Source organism: Panthera onca, chromosome C1 (assembly GCF_046562875.1).
Source record: "Panthera onca isolate mPanOnc1 chromosome C1, mPanOnc1 haplotype 2, whole genome shotgun sequence".
In the NCBI taxonomy this organism is placed as follows: Eukaryota; Metazoa; Chordata; class Mammalia; order Carnivora; family Felidae; genus Panthera; species Panthera onca.
In genome coordinates this window covers 205576927-205597042 of record NC_138346.1, presented here as the reverse complement: position 1 = coordinate 205597042, position 20116 = coordinate 205576927, and the positions used below count along the sequence as shown (strand labels likewise).

At 40.4% G+C, this 20116-nt stretch overlaps 1 protein-coding gene across 8 annotated transcripts in view; it reads right to left on the bottom strand.

Moving 5' to 3' along the window:
* USP48 (ubiquitin specific peptidase 48) overlaps positions 1 to 20116 on the bottom strand; it is a 115434-nt gene that overhangs the window by 32652 nt on the left and 62666 nt on the right. For 3 of the 8 annotated variants that reach the window (XM_060621773.3, XM_060621767.2, XM_060621769.3), the window contains 6 exons: positions 13078 to 13257; positions 9543 to 9671; positions 7900 to 8049; positions 3495 to 3692; positions 1762 to 1876; positions 698 to 828 (listed from right to left, as the gene is read on the bottom strand). In XM_060621773.3, the coding sequence (XP_060477756.2) occupies positions 698 to 828; positions 1762 to 1876; positions 3495 to 3692; positions 7900 to 8049; positions 9543 to 9671; positions 13078 to 13257 (903 nt within the window). Of the gene's footprint in view, positions 1 to 697; positions 829 to 1761; positions 1877 to 3494; positions 3693 to 5007; positions 8050 to 9542; positions 9672 to 13077; positions 13258 to 20116 lie in introns of those variants that run through there. The other 5 variants (XM_060621768.3, XM_060621770.3, XM_060621771.3 and 2 more) reach the window with 5 other exon arrangements.

Genomic DNA, 20116 nt, shown 5'->3' with positions numbered 1-20116 from the left:
TGTTAACATTTCTCTTCTAACATCTGCTTTTACTATTTGTCTGCATTGTGTCACCATGAATTTGTAGTTGTGTATACCAGGAACACAATCCTTAAGCATAAGGAGATTAGAATAACTACGTAGGGGTTTTATGTTAAGTATACATTTTTAATACGCTTAAGATAATATGTAAAGAATATTTATTAATCATTAAAAAACTCAAGTGGAAGGGCACCTGGTTGGTTCAGTTGGTCGAACACCTTGGTTTCAGCTCAGGTCATGATCCCAGGGTCCTGCAGTCAAGCATGGAGCCTGCTTCAGATTCTGTCTCCCTCTCTGCCCCCCTCCCTCACTTGTGCACGTGTGTGCGATTTCTCTCTCAAATCAGTAAAAAAATGAAAAAGAAAGGACACTGACCAGGTAACTGTCTCCTCATCCCATCACAAACACAATGAACTTCTCAAATAAATGGCCATGGTTAATCTCAGTGATAATTTTGAAAGGCACAGTCTTGACACTGCTCTATCATTTTTCATCTATCAGACTAGTAAAAACTGATGTGAATGGTATACTCTTTATGTTGACAAAAGCACTGGAAAACAAGCCCCCAACATACTTTCTGAAGGAAATTTACCAATACGAGTCGGTACATGGCAATTCCGTATGGGTGTGTCACGGTATAGTTTATGACCACTGACACACTAGTTTTCAACATTACCTTTATTTAAGGTGTTGCCGTTCATCTTCCCGTTGCTTTGGTCGACGTCCCCATCTTGTTCGTCTAATTGCTCGAGAGCCAGCTGGCGCCAGCTGCGCAAGGAAGATTTCCCTACCCAAAACCCGTCATTGCTGTGGAACAGAGAGCACGTGACGTCACGCAAGTAGTATTTCCTGAGGCCCCCATCCCCTCTTTACCTGTAAAGGCCACAACTAGAGCGAATTACTAACATTCAAACTCTGTTGTCCACACCATTTTTATCCCCCTCCTGCATCCTGGCCATTTTTCCTCATCACTACTGAATAGCACAGATCTCATATTCATTCTGGTTCCATCCCAAATCTCGTCCGGCTTCCTCAGTTACGTTCAAGCTTGACCCGACTCAGCTGGCTACTTTCTCTCACGTGACTACCAGGCACAACTACATATAGCTGTGCCTTCAAGGACATCTGTAGGTACTCTCACACACATCCACGTCTATATGCAAACACACATCTGAGAACTCATTAGGCTGTTTACAGAATGATCAAAAACAGTGAATAATATTTATTTGGAAAACACGCACCTTCAATTAAACCCAGACATAACAGGTGCCATACTAAATGCCACCTGATTTTGTTGGTTCCTGGGTGCAAGATACTCTGTGGAGTGATGCTCGACATACTACAAGTACCCTGGGTATTTTCGACAAGGGCCCTCCACGGGGGACCATTTGTTAATACACGTCATGCTCTCTAAAGGGGGCACCCCCACGCCTGCCAGGAGTACTGACAATTCCACTCCCGAACGCACTAACATGCTGCTTGGTTTGGTCGGACTGCAGACCCACACCTCTGCTTCTACTTTTCTAACAGAGGGAGTGCAGTCACAAAGGCTGTGTCACTTGGCTTTCCTTATCTTTGCCGCAGTGGCAACCATTGCGACATTTAATCTAGCTGTCAACCACCGCATCACCCTTTCCTCAAAACATCCTAACTCCTATGGTCTGGAACTAATAAGCCGCTTCGTGATTTCCTCTACAACTGTTGCAGCTCGTCATAAACAGCATGCGCTGTGTAACATACCCCTTTACTGTTGCTTTTAGCAGATTATTGACAGTTTTATAGTCTTCATTTAGTTGATTCTTCAGACGTAACACACGACAACGTTCTACCACACACTCCTTACACAGGGCTTTCACTAGAGGGAATGAAAGGAAACGGTTCATTCACATACTAATTTCCTGATAGGGAAGTGTCAGTACTACACAGAACACAGAATTCTCAATCAAAGTTGCATGTTTTGATAGCAGAGCAGATTAGCATATATCCTACGTTGCTTAGGCGATACAGATTTCAAAACACCAATATTGTTCTGTACATAAAGAACAATGCGAGGCGAGATGTCACCATTCGCTACAACTACCTATGCTATCTACTATTTTACAAGATTTAGATGCCTATTTTACAAGACTGTAGTTAATAATGGAGGCTCTCAGGTGGGGGGGGAGGGCACAGAGGAGTGTCAACATATCTGACAACTATAAACGTAATGTTAAATGAGAGCTTCGTGGGGGTATGAAATATTGGAACACTTCAAAGCACAGAAAGCACAGAACACTACAGGGAAAAACACCACCAAGGCCCCAAACTCACAGCTCCAGGAATCACGAAATGTGATTTTGGTTTTTTTACTTTATTTATTTACGTTGAGGAGGGTGGAGAGGGGCAGAGAGAGGAGGAGAGAGAATCCCAAGCAAGCTCTGCACTGTCAGTGCAGAGCCCGACGTGGGGCTCAACTGAGCCACCCAGGCAGCCCGGAAATGTGATTCTTGGAATGATATAATCACTGCTTAGTTCACTGATCGTGAATCAAAAACAAATTGGGAAAGCAAAACTCCAGATGTGTACAAGAGAAGGTCTGAATCTTGCAGTTAAATGCCAGTTTTTATGCAGTAAGTTGTACGACCACGCTCCCCCTTTCTACTAAATTAAATGCTGTTTTCGGAAAGGGGGAACGTGGTTGCACAATTTTATTAGATTCACCGACAGACTGGAGGGAGGCCTTGTGTGGCCAGTAGCTCATTAAAAGGAAAGTGTTTTGAGGAGAGACAACCGGAAGCAAACGGACTACGGACACTACGTGGTTATAAATACCTCTGCATTCAAGGTGGCATCAAGTAGCTTCCATTCATAAGCTAAGTGAACAATCTACGGAAGTCAAATCAGATGTCCAATCTACCAGACCAAGGTTCAAGTACTCTGAAGACTACTGTACAAACTAATAAAAGACTACCACGTGGTTTCCTCAAAAGAGGAAAATTTTGTCTTTGAGAGGGCAAAATCCATCGTTAAAACTCAAAGAAAAGTGTCAGTTTCTTAGATTCTAACGTTACAAATATATGAGGTCTAGGAGCACCTGGGTGACTCCACTGGGTAAGCGTCCAACTCTTGATCTCGGTTCAAGTCACGATCTCACGGTTCGTGAGTTGGAGCCCTCTGTCGGAAATCCTGTGCTGCCAGTGCGGAGCCTGCTTGGGATTCATTCATTCATTCATTCATTCATTCATTCTCTCTCTCTCCGCCCTTCCCCCGTTTGTGTGCTCTCTCTCTCTCAAACATAAATAAATAAACCTTAAAAATAAAATAAAAATAGCTTATAAGGTCTAATGCTGCATAACTTCTCTCATTAGCAAACCCTTTCTGCAAAGCGTAAGGAGCATTTGCTCTGGCTGTCACAGTTTGGGTGAGATGATCAGAGACCACAAGCTGAGGACTTAAGGCATTACTTTTTCAGCAGAGAAAACACCTCGAATTACCAGTTAGTCTTGGTCCTCCTCCATATCTACTATAGAAAATGTCAGCCGCATATTCAGATATTCTCTTCATAATTGATATCTTATCAGGATGAAGCTTGTCATGGGAACACAGGCAAGCGTGATTATCGATAGGCTTGGTGGGTGTCGATTCATCCAACCATTTCTGTAGCCACTCGAGAGAGACAAATTCATAGGGCTCTGAGGGAAAAAGCAAAAGAAAGCATCTATGTATTTTCACAGCTTTTTGACTAAGTGATACTCATTTTCCTCTAAAGACAATACAAACTCTGTCCAAAGTTAGCAGAATCAGAAGAATCACTCTTCAGGGAAAATGTTGAGGAGTTTGACATAAAACTCCATTTAACTAACCCTCTTCTAGGTCAAGGAGCTGTGCACGATAGGAGACTGCACAGTTCCCTATGAGAGCGGCTGGTATTATTAACCACATTCTACAAAAGAGGCATCCACAGAGAGAAGTGTCTTGCTTGACAGCACAGCAGAGTTCTGATCAGGACACCCATGACTGTCGACTAGAAGCCATGCTCCACACATTGGCACGCAAATCATATACCCTCATTCCCTACTATGTTCATTTCATAAACGATTTTCATAAACACTTCTCACCAATGTGAAATACATCTGGAAATGAAAATGAAGAGACTGAGTTCCAAGTTATAAATTAACCTCAGAAAAAATTTTACAAATTAACCTCATCAGCCATAACCACACTTTTATAAGCCAGTTTTAACCACTGAACTTTTTTTCTTCGTCCGAGAGGATACTGGTGTCACTTAAAACGTATTTGATTTCCCCACCCCAGTCCGTATCATGAGCTACTTGTTATATAACGTATATCAAGAAAGTAAGCTATTTTATACAAATTCCAGTATGAATTACACTAGAATTGAATTGTTAGCGACTTTGACGTTGCAAAAATTTAGACAAAACTGAACCACCTCGAAATGAGTTTTCATTTGGGAAAACAAGAGTCCCAGAGTTCCCTAAAAGTCAAAATTAAGGACAAAGGGCCAGCTTTGATTACTTACAAAGATCTCCAGTGAGTCCCAGCATAAAACATAGAAGAAAACATACAGAGATTGAATTTACGTATTTGTATCATGTACTACTTCTGATGAGATCTGAGGGATAGACAATTTAATGCAAAGCCCATTTTGACCAATTGTATACCTCTCTTAGAGTTAGTGACAAGTCTAGAAAACTACTTTCCATTTAAGTTCAGTGTGAAACACTTCAATTTTTACAAAAACAAAATTCAGCATGATCGCATCCCATTATTTGTTCTAAGACTGTACATCGTCAACTGAGAGCTTTCTGATGGATTGGTCAGCCCTAATGCAGCTGCGGAGAAAGAGCTCATGACTGCCAAGTTGAGACCAAGGTCTAATCCAAGTTCTGCCACCAAGAAACTGAACTTGAGCAAGTCACTTGAACTCTCTATGCTTCAGGTCTTTTATTTGTAAAATGAAGGTAATAATACCTGCCTTCTACCTACCTCACAGGGATGTTGTTGAATGTAAAAGATAAGATATGTGAAGCATTTTGAGCTTTTTGGAAGAAAAGAGATATAGAAAAGTTAATCATACATTCACACAATATATAAAGTGGAGACCTTAAGATTCAGTATAGGTAACATGGTTGTGACACTCTACAATATATAATGATACAGCTAATTAAATTCAAAATACTTCCCAATTTTATTTGGCATTTATCGAGTTTAATCTGCCAGGGACAGAGTACACCTGGTTATCTTCAGAATTTTACTAAGATACATGATCTCTGTCCAAGAAAGCAAAATGAAACTCTTGGCATATCTAATCCTTTCTCAAATACAGTCACATAGATTAAAATTTTTACTAATCTGAAGACCATCAAAGGAGGGAAAACTGAACTGTGACACAGAGGAACATTCAAGAACCATTCACCAGGTGTTCTCATGTCCCCAGGTGCTGGGGAGGGAAGAGCAGACAATGCCCACTATTGCTAACTGCAAACAAACCATAAGGATCCCGACCCTCACGAGAAAAGGAGTCCAGGAAGTACAGAAAACACTCTGTGCCAAGGGCCGGCTGCTGGATTTGAAAGCCCAGGGTGGCTGTACCCCGGACCCGTATGATAATGTGACTCAAAGGCAATCTGCTTCAGACAAGATTTCCCAATCCCCTACTCGAATCCCACAGAAAACTTCCAAGTGAAGGTTATTGTTTTGGTTTTGAGCAGTTACATACAAATTAAAAGTAAGTCATGAAGATCAGAAAAATCACATCTGATTTTACAGTAAGAGGAGGAAGGGAGAGAGCAGAGAGCAGTTCTGGGGTTCTGATGGAATTCTGTATTATTAATTCTACTGATTTTCTAGATTCAGGGTGCTAGTTTTAGTGTGCTGGAGGACCCATGGAAGGAAGAGGGGCTGTGGTTCACATAGGTCTGTCTGTCTTTCCATTCCCAATCTCGATTACCATAAAGAGTTGGATCAGTCTCTGCCAAGAGTTCCCAGACAATCAGGGACGAGCTCAAGTCTCAAGAGTTAAGGCAGATCTGCTTCTGGAGAGTTTTTACACTACTGACGTTTCTGTCCTAGAGAAAGACTCATGGCAGATTCCCTATGATTTGTGATCTAGCAAACCGGCTCAGCACTGTCTTCCGAAGGCATGGGTAATCAAGCACCGAAAAAGGAATGCGCACTCTAATCGCCAAGGTGGAAATACTGAACGGTCTATCATCTCACCACTTCACAAAACAGGAAAGCACTTGTGACAGTATTTACCAGAGAGAAATGTACATTTTGGTTAAAGTTATGTGTAACTTTTTTTTTCTTTTTAATGCCTGAATTTTGAACGTAAGGAAATCCCTTGGGGGTTATTATAAAAGTCTACAAAGACTGTGGCCTCAAAAATATTTGCAACACTTCACCTAGACATACTTTACCATTATTTGCAGATACCTTATTTAAATTTCAATAAAAAGGGCCAAAAGTGTCTGTGTTCCCAATGAGGCATATGTTTTAGGATAAATGACTCTTCTTTTATATAAATGTTCACAAACACAAGTAAGAGTTAGAAAATGCATAACAAAGACTAGGATTGGCAGCACAAAACCACATTCATCTGATTTTGGATTTTCAACACTTAACACGACATAGATATTCTACTATGTATGTTTACTGCAAATGGGAGGAAGATGTTCCTAACTGGTAAAAGTATTGATAACGGAGAGATATTCTAAGAACACAAGAGCAGTTTCTTAGAGACTGAAAACAGCCAGGAGATGCCCAAGTATGTGCTAACCAGACACATCCTGCCTTTGGACAATGTGGTTTTAAAAGAGAGGGACTTAACTGCATCTAACATAAAATGCAGTTTTGAACCATTCTCTTGTCCAGTGAATGCAGAAAACTAGGAATACAGTTCAAAAAATAGATTTCTAGGTCTCAACTCCTTTGAATAAATTTCGGTATTTGAATCATATTCACGTCCAAATCATTTTCAGTAACATCAGGGTCAGTCTCATTCTTTAGAATAATCCCAACCCTTGGGACAGAGTGAGACCAACGCATTACAAAAAAAAGTCAGAATCAAATAAAGATGTGGTTTAGAAAGAACTGTTCAGAGTCCCTCTTACAGATTTAGCAATTTATATTCATCTTTTGTTTAAAAGAGTATACCAGTAATGGAAAAATAAGATATGAAAAAGACAAAACCACAAGTACAATTATACTTGAGTATTTATCTTCAAAATTTAGGATTAAATTGCCTCTCTTCTTTACGTAGGAATTGGACATGGGGAAGTCTGCCTAGGAAACGTTAAAGACACATCGTTACCAATGGTACTGAAGGCTTAAAAAGTTGGGATTTTCTAAGGCACTAGGTAAACTTGAATAAACATACACAGTAAAGGGATGAGCTGGCTTGTGTGGGATAATTCTTAAAAAATTAAGGGTCAGCAGAAAGCTCTCCATTCTTAGCATAATGTTTGATATTAAATTTCAAATTAGTATAACAGTATCATTAAAAATAGCACACAGACAAGACTGCCTGTTAAGACTGTCAGGGCAGTGAGTTGCTTCCATAACCCAATCAGATTTTTAAGAACAAATTAGTATCTCACAAAATAGAAATGCCTGTAAGACTCATACATATGCAGAATGCTGACCTAAACCTTTTAATTTGTTAAGAGCTTCCCATTCTTAAAAGTACATGATAATGAAAACTATATGGAATGCTATGCATCAAATTATTGCTCGTTTACATAGTAATTTTATAGTGCTTAAGCTGGCGTTAGCGGGTTATAAGAAAGGGCAGGGGAAAATTTGTTCATATACATTTGTGAACACGAAAGAAACAAGGCACATAATGGCAGCAGTGCTGTCCCAGAATATCTTACAGACCAGCTCCAGCAGGTAACCTTTGGTACAGCTCCTTAACCTCTTCGTGCTTTGCTTTTCCTTTATCCACACTTTGCTTACGCATCTCGGCCATTTCAATACACCACTCCTCAAACTTGGAATTATCCCGATCTACCAGCTCTTGAAGAAAGGCTATTCAAAACAGAAAGACAAAAACTAATGTTTTCCTGTTTTTAAAGACACAGAACCATGCCAATCTCGAAATTACAGCAAATATCGGTTAGGATTCTAGCGGGAACTTCCTACTGCGGTCTCCCTTTCTGTAAGAGATCTATAACCTGCAGACAAGAGTGAAAATGGAAACAGCCACTTGAATGATACTAGGTAATTCCCAATCTGGTTCTCTATGATGTCACCAGACAACTGGAGCCATCAAATGGCTCACAAATACCACTTAAAAACAGATGATGCCACAGACCACAGTCCAGTAGTAGGTAAGATGACAATTTAAGACTGCCCTCAGGCCTGTAGCAACTCTTCCCCACCCCCCACCCCTTCTTAATTAAGTAAACTCTAAGCCCATGCCCATGGTGAGGCTTCAACTCATGACCCTGAGATCAAGAGTTGCATACTCTACCAACCGAGCCAGCCGGGCACCTTGCTAAGTGGGTAAAACCCACTTGTATGCTTTACAAATTAAACCAAATGGTTCCTTAAATACATGTTTTCTTACCTATAAAATTTTTAAAATTGTTTGTGGTTTTCTTTGGGAGGGAAGGGGTCAGTGGAACAGTTCTGTTAAAAGTTCCTTTATTTTTTGGGTGCTTGGGTAGCTCAGTTAGGCCTCCGAGTCTTGATGTCGGCTCAGGTCACAATCCTGGGGTTCCTGAGACTGAGCCCCATGTCGGGCTCTGTGCTCAGAGCCTCCCTGGGATTCTCTCTCTGGCTCTCCCTGACTCGTGCAGGCTATCTCTCATTCTTGCTCTCTCAAAATAAACTTTTTTTTTAATGGTACCTTTATTTTAAAAAACTCACTACTTTATTTATTTATTTATTAAGATTTTATTATGGATCTGAAGCGGGCTCTGTGCTGACAGCAGAAGCCCAACCCGGGGCTCCACCCACGACCCATGAGATCATGACATGAGCCAAAGTTGGGCATTCAACCGACTGAGCCACCCAGGCACCCCAAAATTTTGTAATTTTTAAGTAATCTCTACACCCAACACGGGGCTCAAACCCACTACTCATGAGATCGAGTCACACACTCCACCAAATGAGCCAGACAGGCACCCCCAAGATTCACTACTTTAAAAGCAAATTTGTGATTACATTTACTTTCACCAACACTTACTATCTGCAATCAACCTATCTTAATAAATTAAAACAGGAAGTTTTTATTTTTGTAATTATCTTTAAATGTTTTATTTATTCTTGAGGGAGAGTGTGAGCGGGCGAGGGACAGAGAGGGGGGAACAGAAGATTTGAAGCGGGCTCTGTGATGAGCACAGCAAGCCTGATGAGGGGCTCAAACTCACAAACCACGAGATCATGACCTGAGCTGAAGTCAGACGCTCAAACGACTGAGCCACCCAGATGCCGCTAAAGCAGTAAGTTCTTGTCACTGACCTTTGAGCACAGTATTCTAACATATTTGCCTTATGTAACCCTGGAAAACTGCTTACCTGGTACCTGAACAATTGTGTTGGGTTTTTCTTGAGTTTGTAGTCTATACACCAACATGTATGCATTTCGAGAGCAGTGAGTTCCTTTGCCACACTTGGGTTTACGTGTCTGGGACTTAGAAGGTTCTGCTGAGGTCGAGAGATAAAAGATAACTAAATTAGAATGCCTCTAGTATGTTCATCCTTTTGTAGGGGAGGGGAAGGAGGAGGGCCACAGAAAACAAATTTCTATAATACACATTCAAGATACTTTAACAGGGATCTGAAACATTAAAAGGCAATACAAAGTCAGCATGCTCTTTAGATGCTTGAGTATTTAAACAAGCTTACTACCCTACCCCCTTTGCCTGCCATATTCCATTTCTATAAGATGGTAAGAAAGTACTATTTTTCAGGAAGAAAAACCTAGAACCAAATAAAAAGTACTACTGCTATGAGTTTATTTTAATGTCGATCTTAAATTACAAAAGTAAGTCCAGGGGCGCCTAGGTGGCTCAATCGGTAAAGAGTCTGACTCTTGATTTTGGCTTAGGTCATGATGGTGCAGTTAGTGAGATCGAGCCCGATGTCAGGCTCTGTGCTGACAGCGCAGAGCCTGCTTGGGATTCTCTCTCCCTCTCCCTCAGAATAAATAAGTAAACTTAAAAAGATTTTAAAAATCAGGGCGCCTGGGTGGCTCAGTCAGTTGGGCATCCGACTTCAGCTCAGGTCATGATCTCAGGGTTCGGGAGTTTGAGCCCTGCATTGGGCTTGCTGCTGTCAGTGTAGAGACAGCTTTGGATCCTCTGATCACACCCTCTCTCATCCCTCCCCCAATTTGCGCACTCGAGCTCTCTCCAAAATGAATATTCTTTGAAGGATTAAAAAAAAAATACAGTAAATACAGATTATGACAGAGAACACACTGATGGTTCCCAGAGCAGAGGAGGGCAGGCAGCTGGGTGAAACAGATGACGGGGATTAGGGAGTACACTGGCAGATGAATTGTTGACTCACTATATGTTAACTGGAATTAAAATCAAAATTCAATAAGTTATAAAAAAAAAAAAATACGCAGATTTAATTGCCCAAAGAAATAAAACAGCATGTTCAAAATAGTGAAATGCTAATGAGCATAAAGATTAGCCACTAATCTCTACAAATTCAGTAGCATGGCATTCATTCCTAAGTGTTCTGCATGGCAAGTGGATCACATGAAAGTGATCTTCAGATTGGTGCCTAGGATCCAGGGGTAACCTTCCGGTGGTATGAGATCATGCTTACTTCTCAGGAAATCAATGACCAGATCTCCAATTCACTATATACTTTTGTAGAATCGAGCTGCCTCAAAGCTGAGGTCCCACTGATAGCTCCTGCCTCTCCTTTCTCAGTCATCCCTCTCCCACTTTACAAAGGAAAGATATAACCTCACCCAGGGATTAAAAAAAATTTCTCAGCCATGTCATTAAAAGATGTGTTTACAATAAAATTTTGCTTTTTATTTGATTCAGGAGTATTCTATAACATACTCATATGGGATTGACCAATGTGGTGATATTTATAATTTAAAAGATAAAGCTAGATCCTGAGGCAAGGGGGGGCGGGCAGGAGGGAGAAGGGGAAAGGGAGAAGGATATTGGGGGGAAAAAAGAAAAAGTTCAATCAAAAAGAACTTTAACTATTTAGAGCCTTATGGTTAAAGAAATCTGAAGTATATTCCATTAGAATAAAATTCTGCAGGGTCAGATGGAAATGATGGAAATACTAGTATGGGAGAAAGGGGGAGGGTTGAAAGTGTCCTGCTATAAACAAAGACCAATTCATATGTCTCTGAAATAGTGGGTATTGACTGTTAACTAATTTCATTTGGACGCTCTTAAAAGTGATGTTCCAGTTTCACTATGTCAGAAAATCACATTATTTGGAGCACTTAAAATTATGACGAAAATGTCGGGTTTTAAAACATGCAAGGAACGCAAATTCGTTCAATATTCTTATAGAGAATACAGGAACAAAAAGTTTGAAGACCACCATAACAGTAAATTAAAAACATCAGGAGCATATACAGTAAAGAGGCAGTTGGGCACTTCTAACCAGAAAGTATTATGATTTAACATGTTCAATTCTTTGTAGAAGATGGGAATATAAAACAATTCGTAAAAGTTCATAATAGAACACAGGTGAAAATGACTTGTGGAATTTAACAAACAAGGATTTTCTGTTTTTGATGAAAAGAAAACAACAGATGAAAGCTGTAACGAACATTGCATAGTGGCATTAAAACACTGGAATGGAGGGGCGCCTGGGTGGCTCAGTCGGTTAAGCACCTGACTTCGGTTCAGGTCATGATCTCACGGTTTGTGGGGTCGGGCTCTGTGCTGACAGCTCAGAGGCTAGAGACTGCTCTGGATTCTGTACCTCCCCCTCTATCTCTCAAAAATAAACATTAGAAACAAACAAAAAAACACTGGAATGGAATCCTGATAGGTGTGGAGTCTCTTTCTCTTGAACTACTCTAAAATTTAGGGCTGCTTAGAAACAGTAGATAGGACAGCCTTACCAATGCTTTTATTCCTACAATTCTGACTAAAATGAAGACAAATCGAATAAACTTCAGTGAAGAACAGTCAAATAAAACCACGACACAATTATTCATAATTTAAAGCTACATCTCAGTTTTGTTCCCAGAAAGACTCTCACAAAAAGAAAAATTATAAGCAAAGGTTAAGACCTTGAGTGTTACTAAGATGGGATGGGAATAACATTGCTGAATATCTATAAACACCTGTTATTTAAAAGCAGAAAATACCTCTCTCAATTACAAGAATATCGTTGCCACTTAAATATCTGCAGAAAGATCTACCCACATGCCTGGAAAGCCAACTCCAATGGCCATGCTCCTCCCTGACACCTTGGGCAAGTGGTTCTGATCCACGAAGAACTGTGGAGGAGACACACACCCATTCCCATTCCTTTTCTCTTATTTAGACTCCCAAGTCCAAGCCGCATCCAAGAATGACAAACACGGAGACAGAGGAATGAAAAGTTCAGCTGAGATGGCTTCTACTGGAAAAACTGTGCACTTCGTTAGGAAGGGATGGGTCTTCTGGCCCAAGAAAATGGACAGGATGACAGCTCCAGAGTAAGGTGCTATTCACAAAGCACTGTGAAGGCAGACCTCATCACTACAAAATCGCAAGCAGCTTACTCCCCAGAGGCATTGCATCACACTCTGGGGATGGCATAAGATACTTAACAGGGAGGAGCAGGCACTGTTCTCAGAGCAAAGGTCCCCTGCTAGAGTTATTTCTCCAACATACATCTCCCAACACAAAGAAAAACATCATGGAAACCATCTCTGGAGGAAAATCTTTTTTTTTTTTTTTTTTAATTCAGGCATTGCTAACAAAAGATGTTCAGAGATTTTACGTGTGTTTAAGACATGCAAATACCCTTAATAACCCATACCAATCTTGGGCCATAAAAATTTATCAAAATATTTCCAGTAAAAAAAAATTTATATTTTAAAAGGGCACTCACAACTTAAAGGTTTTACCTAGATCTTCCTCAATCCCTAGTTGTAATTTCTTCCCCTCCATCTTTTCTATGTCTTCGTCATTAAACTTATACCATTCACCGGACTGTGGATCTTTCACATGGGCAATGTAGTGGCCAGAATAAGCACTCACTCCTCTGTGTATAAGGACTGCACTCAGTTCATACACATAGGACCCACCTGGAGAAAGAGAAAGGGAGAAAGTAAAAAACGTTTTGGACAACAATATTTCTTCTTATATCCTGAGCCTTAACGGTAATGATTAAAATTGTTTTCCTATCTGATAGAATTCAAAACATGGCACCTTTTTTTTTTTTTTTTTTTTTTTTTTACAAAAAATTTAGTTTTACAAAGTAATATAGCAGATGCTATCTTAAGCACCTGACTGTACTGACTCTCCATTTCCCTTGCAAAATATACAGATGGAAAGCTATCGCACTCTGGGCACCCAGGTCAGGGTTACAAAGCTATTCTGTAGTACACTTTGCTATTCTGCATGAATTGGCTCACCTATATACTTACCAAGAATCAGGTGATCATATTCTTCTCACAAATTACTTATACAAACTAATGAGATGGGAGTGTGAAATTCAAAAAATTTTTTTTCAAGAAGAAAAAATGTTTTAGAAAAAATTAGAGATAAGCCATTAAGAAAAATTGCTGTTGGGGCTCCTGGGTGGCTCAGTCGGTTGAGCGTCCGACTTCGGCCCAGGTCATGATCTCGCGGTCCGTGGGTTCGAGCCCTGCATCGGGCTCTGTGCTGACAGCTCGGAGCCCAGAGCCTGTTTCAGATTCTGTGTCTCCCTCTCTCTGACCCTCCCCCGTTCATGCTCTGTCTCTGTCTCAAGAATAAATAAACATTAAAAAAAAGAAAAACTGCTGTCAAAACAGGCATAGGCCAAGATAACTGGAAACAGGAGAGAAAACATTAAAATTTAGAATGAGGTGGGGCACCTGGGTGGCTCAGTCGGTTGAGCGGCTGACTTCGGCTCAGGCCATGATCTCACAGTTCACGGGTTCAAGCCCCACGTCGGGCTCTGTGCTGACAGCCCAGAGCCTGGAGGCTACTTTAGAATCTCACTCTCTCTTTCTCTCCCCCTGCCACCACCCGCCCCCCGTCTCTCACAAATGAATAAACGTTAAAAAATTAAATTAAAAAATCTAGAATGAGGGGCATGTGGCTATCACAGAAGAGCGTGCGACTCTCAATCGAAGTTCTGAATCTGAACCCCATGTTGAGTGCAGAGATGACTTAAATAAATAAAACTTCAAATAAATAAAAATGCAAAATGATTCTGCACTGAGGTTTCTTCAGAAGTATTTTTAAATTCCTATTTCACTTTAAAGAAAACCAATAAATAGACAAACAAAAGCATATTATGCACATGGTTTATGCAAGAGAAGGCTTTACCCATTTATCCAAATATCGGCAAATGAACATTGCCATTTTCAGATACAATATTCTAAAGCTTTTTTTAAAGAAAATCTTTTAAACCAATCATGGGGAGAAATACATATGTACTGGGGAAAAAAAAATCACTTCTATCTATTTTATTAAAAATTAGAAAACAAAAAACTAATTAGCAACTCCATAATACAGACAGAACCACTACTGACACTGAGACCTGCAGTTTTTTCTAACAAATATATCATTAACATCTTTCTATATCATTAAACATCGTAAAACTCATTGTAGTGGCACCTGGGTATCTCAGTCGGGTAAGCGTTCTTGACTCTTGATTTCAGCTCAGGTCATCTCAGGGTTTCGTGAGTTCTGCATGGAGCCTGCTTAGGACTCTCCCTCTCTCCCTCGCTCTCTGCCCCTCCCCTGCTCATGCTCCTGTCTCTCTCAAAAAAAATAAACATTAAAAAAAAATCAGATATGATAAAGAACCAAACTGAACTTCTAGAAATGAAAATTATAATAACTCAAAGTCAAAACTCTACAGAAAGGCTTAACGGTGGATTAGGTTCACCTGAACAGAGAATCAGTAAAGTAGAAGGTGGGGCTAAAGAAATTCTGGGACACGCAGCACAAAGCAATGGAAGAGTCAGGGAACACCTTAACAAACACCTATTGGGATTCGAGGGGAGAAGAAAGAGTGGGGATGAGACATTTTAAGACACGATGGTTGAGGAATTGTTTGATACCTTTTGCAGGGAGGATAAATACACTTAGAATCTAGCCCAACAGGTCACAGTGACACTGCAGAATGCCCAAACCAAAGAAAAAACTCTTAACGATGACAAAACAGGCCCCAACCCCTCACCGGCAACACAAGCACTGCACGTGAACAGAACGGCCCACGTTAGGGAAAATAAATGTCACAAGAACAAAATACAGACAATTTTCAGACAATGATATGTGAAAACAATTTGCCATCGACAGACCGTTTCAAAAGGAATTTTATAAGCTCTATTCCATATTAAAAAAAAAAAAAAAAAAAGCCACTGCAGAGGGGAGGTCTAGAATGCAGAAGGGAATGAATGATAAACCAAAGACAGTGGTAAACAAAACACCAACAGTCCTACACACAATAAGGCACCCTTTGAGTTTTTTAAAAAGCAGAACTAAAATACATACAGAAAACAGGAGCCCCTGGGTGGTTGAGGTGGTTAAGGGTCTGACTCTCGATTTCAGCTCAGGTCATGATCTCACATTTCATAAGTTTGAGCCCCGCACTGGGTTCCAGGCTAACAATGTGGAGTCTGCTTGGGATTCTCTCTCTCCTGCTCTCTCTGTCCTTTTCCTGTTCATGCTTGCTCTCTCTCTCTCTCTCTCAAAATAAATAAATAAATAAATAAACAAACAAACAAACTTGGAAAAATTACTAAAAAAAAAAAAAAACAAACACAAGAAATAAGCAATTTAAGAGAGGATCGACTTCTTAATGGTTTAAGGTCCTTGTAATGTGTTTTTGGTTTTTGTTATTTTTATTTAAGTAATCCTAAGATCAACAGTTACATTCTTCCAACTGAGCCAGCCAGGCACCCCAAGGTACTTGTACTGATTACAGAGGTAAAGACACTATGTCCAGAGTTAAGTGCACATGTTATTTTCTGTGTTAACTAACGGAAGTAGAGAATAGTGATATCAGACAGCTCAGGCTGTGTCTACCTGGTGTGCTGGTCCACACTCCATATTTTAGGGCTTACCTGGACTCCCCCACCTACTGTTCTTTCTACCACACTGCCCTCTCCCATTACTTCATGGTAAAAGTGAACCAGAAAAAGCCTCTCCATCTCCCCAACCTCAGGAAACCATAAAGTAAACCCACTACCCCTGAGGAGAGCAAGAGAAAGAGAACGTGGGGTGGGAAGGGAATGTCATGGTGTTAGTCTGGCCTTTGTATCAGGTTCTTATAGCTTGGGTGAACAAGGGGACCTCAGCATTGAACTCAGGTTGTGCTGGTACCTAACTAGCAGGGATTCCAGATGCCTGGCAGAAATAAGGTCTCACTGGAGGATGTGGCGTCATGCCAGCCCTAAGGGAATCCCCACAGATTTTCCATGTGCAATAACCAGCATGCAATCAAAGATAACCGAGTACAAAAGAAACGTGACAACAACAAAAGAACCTACCGATACCCCCAAAATAAGCCTGCACAACATTCTAAGAGTCAGTCATGGACTATAAAAGTAGGCTATGTTTCAAGAAATGAGAAGCTTTAAAACATATTCAAGTAACGGGGAGCCATAAAACGTGGTACAGATTTGAACCAGAGGAAAGATCAGTACTTAAGGGTAAGTGGGGGGTGGGGGGGACAAGGGTAAGTGGACCGATGCAGTTAAAGATCCAGATTGGGGGGCGCCTGGGTGGTTCAGTCGGTTGGGCATCTGACTTCGGCTCAGGTCATGATCTTACACTCCTTGAGTTTAAACCCTGCATTGGGCTCTGCCTTGACAGCTCAGAGCCTGGAGCCTGCTTCAGATTCTGTGTCTCCCTCTCTCTCTGCCCCTCCCCCGCTTGCATTGTGTCTCTCTCTCTCTCTCAAAAATAAAATAAAAACATTAAAAAAAATTTTTTTTTTTTTTTAAAGATCCAGATTGGGATTCCGTTTTTTCATATAAGCTTGCAATTCCCCAAATTAAAAGGGTTGAGACGCAGACAGACACACAGCTATGACAGTGTTTTTCTCCAGCCACCTTCAACCACAGCCCAGATAAAGGAGCCAGGGAGGCAGGCAGTGCAAGATTTCATCATGGGTTGGGTTTCACCTGGCAATATCCCAGGAGGAAAAAAGGTAAACTAAAGCCTAATGTCCAGGGATGCAAACTTACATCGTGAAGCACTGAAGCAAAATAAAAATAAAAATAAAAAATAGGGGTGCTTGGGGTGCTCAGTCAGTTAAGCATCTGTCTCGTGATCCGGGCACAGGTCATAAGCTCACGGTTCGTGATACTGAGCCCGGCGTCAGGCCAGAGCTCGCTTGGGATTCTCTCTCACTTCCGTGCATGCATGCTCTCTCCCCAAATAAACAAACATTTAAAAAATTAAAAGTAAAAAAATAAATGAAGCACCATAAAAGCCAGATCAGTGCCTATGATTTGAGGGGACAGAAGGGGGTGTTACTGGGAGGGGCAACAAAAAAGACTCTAGAGTACTGGGAAGCTTTATTTCTTGGCCTGGATGTTGCTCGTGCAGATGTCCACTTTGTGACAATTCTTCAAGCCAAACGTGTATTTTGGACTTTTATGAATGTGTTATATTTTATTCTAAAAAGGTAGGAAAGTCAATAGAGTGACGTGTATGGTGCACACAACAGCAGGACAAGGGAGGGTGTGCCCCTCAGGGTGGCTGAGGGAGAGAAGTGGGAGAGATCGCCTCTAATAGGAGTTCCACATAGTATTCCCTAAATTAAATCATCATGATACACCATACAAGTAGAAGCAGTAACTATGACTGTGTGACCGAGAGACAACAACACAAAAATTTTCATATCACATTACCGTTGTCAGCCTGAATTTATACTTACCAACTCATTGCTCTCAACAGCTTCAGAATTCTGGTAGTTGTGGACAGCCAGTGGAATCTGTTCTTTAATGGGCACCTTTATTACTGGATCTCAAGTCTGTCTTCGTGTTTTGCTAACTGTACTAGTTTACTTAAAATGTTTACTTATTTTTGAGAAGAGAGAGTGTGAGCCAGGAGAGGCAGAGAGAGGGGGACAGAGGATCCGAAGCAGGCTCTGCACTGACAGCAGAGAGCCTGACGTAGAGCTCAAACCCACGAACCGTGAGACCATGACCTGAGCCGAAGTTGGTCACTCAACAGACTGAGCCCCCCCAGGTGCCCAGCTAACTGTATTGAAATGTAACTGGTTACTTCTGAAATTCTATGAATTTTATTCAGCCCCCAGACCCTCAAGGTGGTCTACAGGTATGTTAAAATCTCTAAGAAATATGGCAAAAGTTCAGTTAGAGAGTCAAGGGCTAAAGGTTCAAGGAATGGAGACCCCTTGGTTTACAGATCTCTGCACATCTGCGGGCCCACTATTTAAGGAAACAAGTGAATTCTCCTCTTAAAAAGACCATCTTTTAGACCTACTTTTTCAGCTTCATATGGATAGGTATGCATAGACACATATAAATAATACAGGAAAACAAATACTGGTGATATAGTTATAGAATTGCAGGTAGTTTTTATTCTTTATGCCTTCTAAATTTTCCAAATTACCAAGAATGAACCCAACCCTGTGCAATTTTAACAAAAAGTAATGTTTTCAGTATTTAGAAGGTTGTGTGTTTGTACAGCAAATAGTACAAGAGCCTGTGAAAGACAGGTCTATAGCTACAAACTACTGGATTAATTTTACTAGTCTTAGCTAACAATTCTAAAATAAGGAAATAATTTTTATTCTTCTATTTAAATACTAAGATTAGTCAATGCACACACTAAATTTAAATATTTCTACAGAGTTTTTGACACGTCAAGTCTATTTCATAATCATCTTGTGCTCCTTACAGTACAAATTAGACAAATACATAATATATTTAGTAACATTAGTAAGAAAAACTATCAAAATCATACAGTGGAGACAAGGAAAGTGCCAATTTTACATCTAAGTTTCTGGACTCAGAGAAACCACCAGGCTATCAGACATCTCTAATTTTAAACAACTACCTGGAACAAAGGAGGCAGGAAGCAAACCACTAACCAAAGTGGACTACAGTTAAGTTACTCATTCAGCCAAATATAAAAGTAACAAAGTCCAGGTGCAAAGTCTGCAGCTGTTTTCTTCCTGCACCAAGGTGCAAATTTCAAACCCGCAACAGTGACAGAGCATCACACATTTTAAAGTTTAAGTATTTAATACATCATTCCCCAACCTATCCAATGGTTTTTTTCAAAGGTTTTATTTTATGGCTTGTTTCTATTGTAAGTTGCCTCCAGAAGCTTTTTATGGAAAGAGAAAGTTCATGATATTAATTTCTTTATTAAAAATTTAATGGACAGGAAGATCGATCTGAGAAGTGCAACAGTCCTTCCGGTCAGGTCAGGGCAAGAGGGACAAAAGGGCAAGAAGTCTTCCTCTATCAATAATCACCCTGTATGTAAGGTGAAGACCACCAAAACAAAAGGGTAGGAAACCGTTTGGCATATCATCATAGAACTCATCACTGATATGAATCAGAGCATACATATTGAAATTACGCCACCTAAAGTTTTTGATGAAAAGTTAAAAAAATAAAACACGAATGGAGGCAGCTCAGACAGACTTCACTTTATGAAGATTAGAGATACAGTTCTGACACTAAGGGACCACTTTGTGGGTTCAGACAGTAAAACACCTTCTCATGTTTTTATTCTTTTGTACACTTAATTATGTAGATCTTGACGAACCATCTAACCTTTGCTGTGTACTTACTCACGGAAAAATGGAAGTAACACATCTCGGCTTGCCTAAAAAGCCTTTGTTCCCAGACAGACGTTAACGTTAGCAAATAAAATTTAGTAATCAACTGCTGTTCTGTATTCATCACAAGCAGATCACAAGTTACATTCTCTGAGCATTAAAATTATCACTGCTCGGTAAAA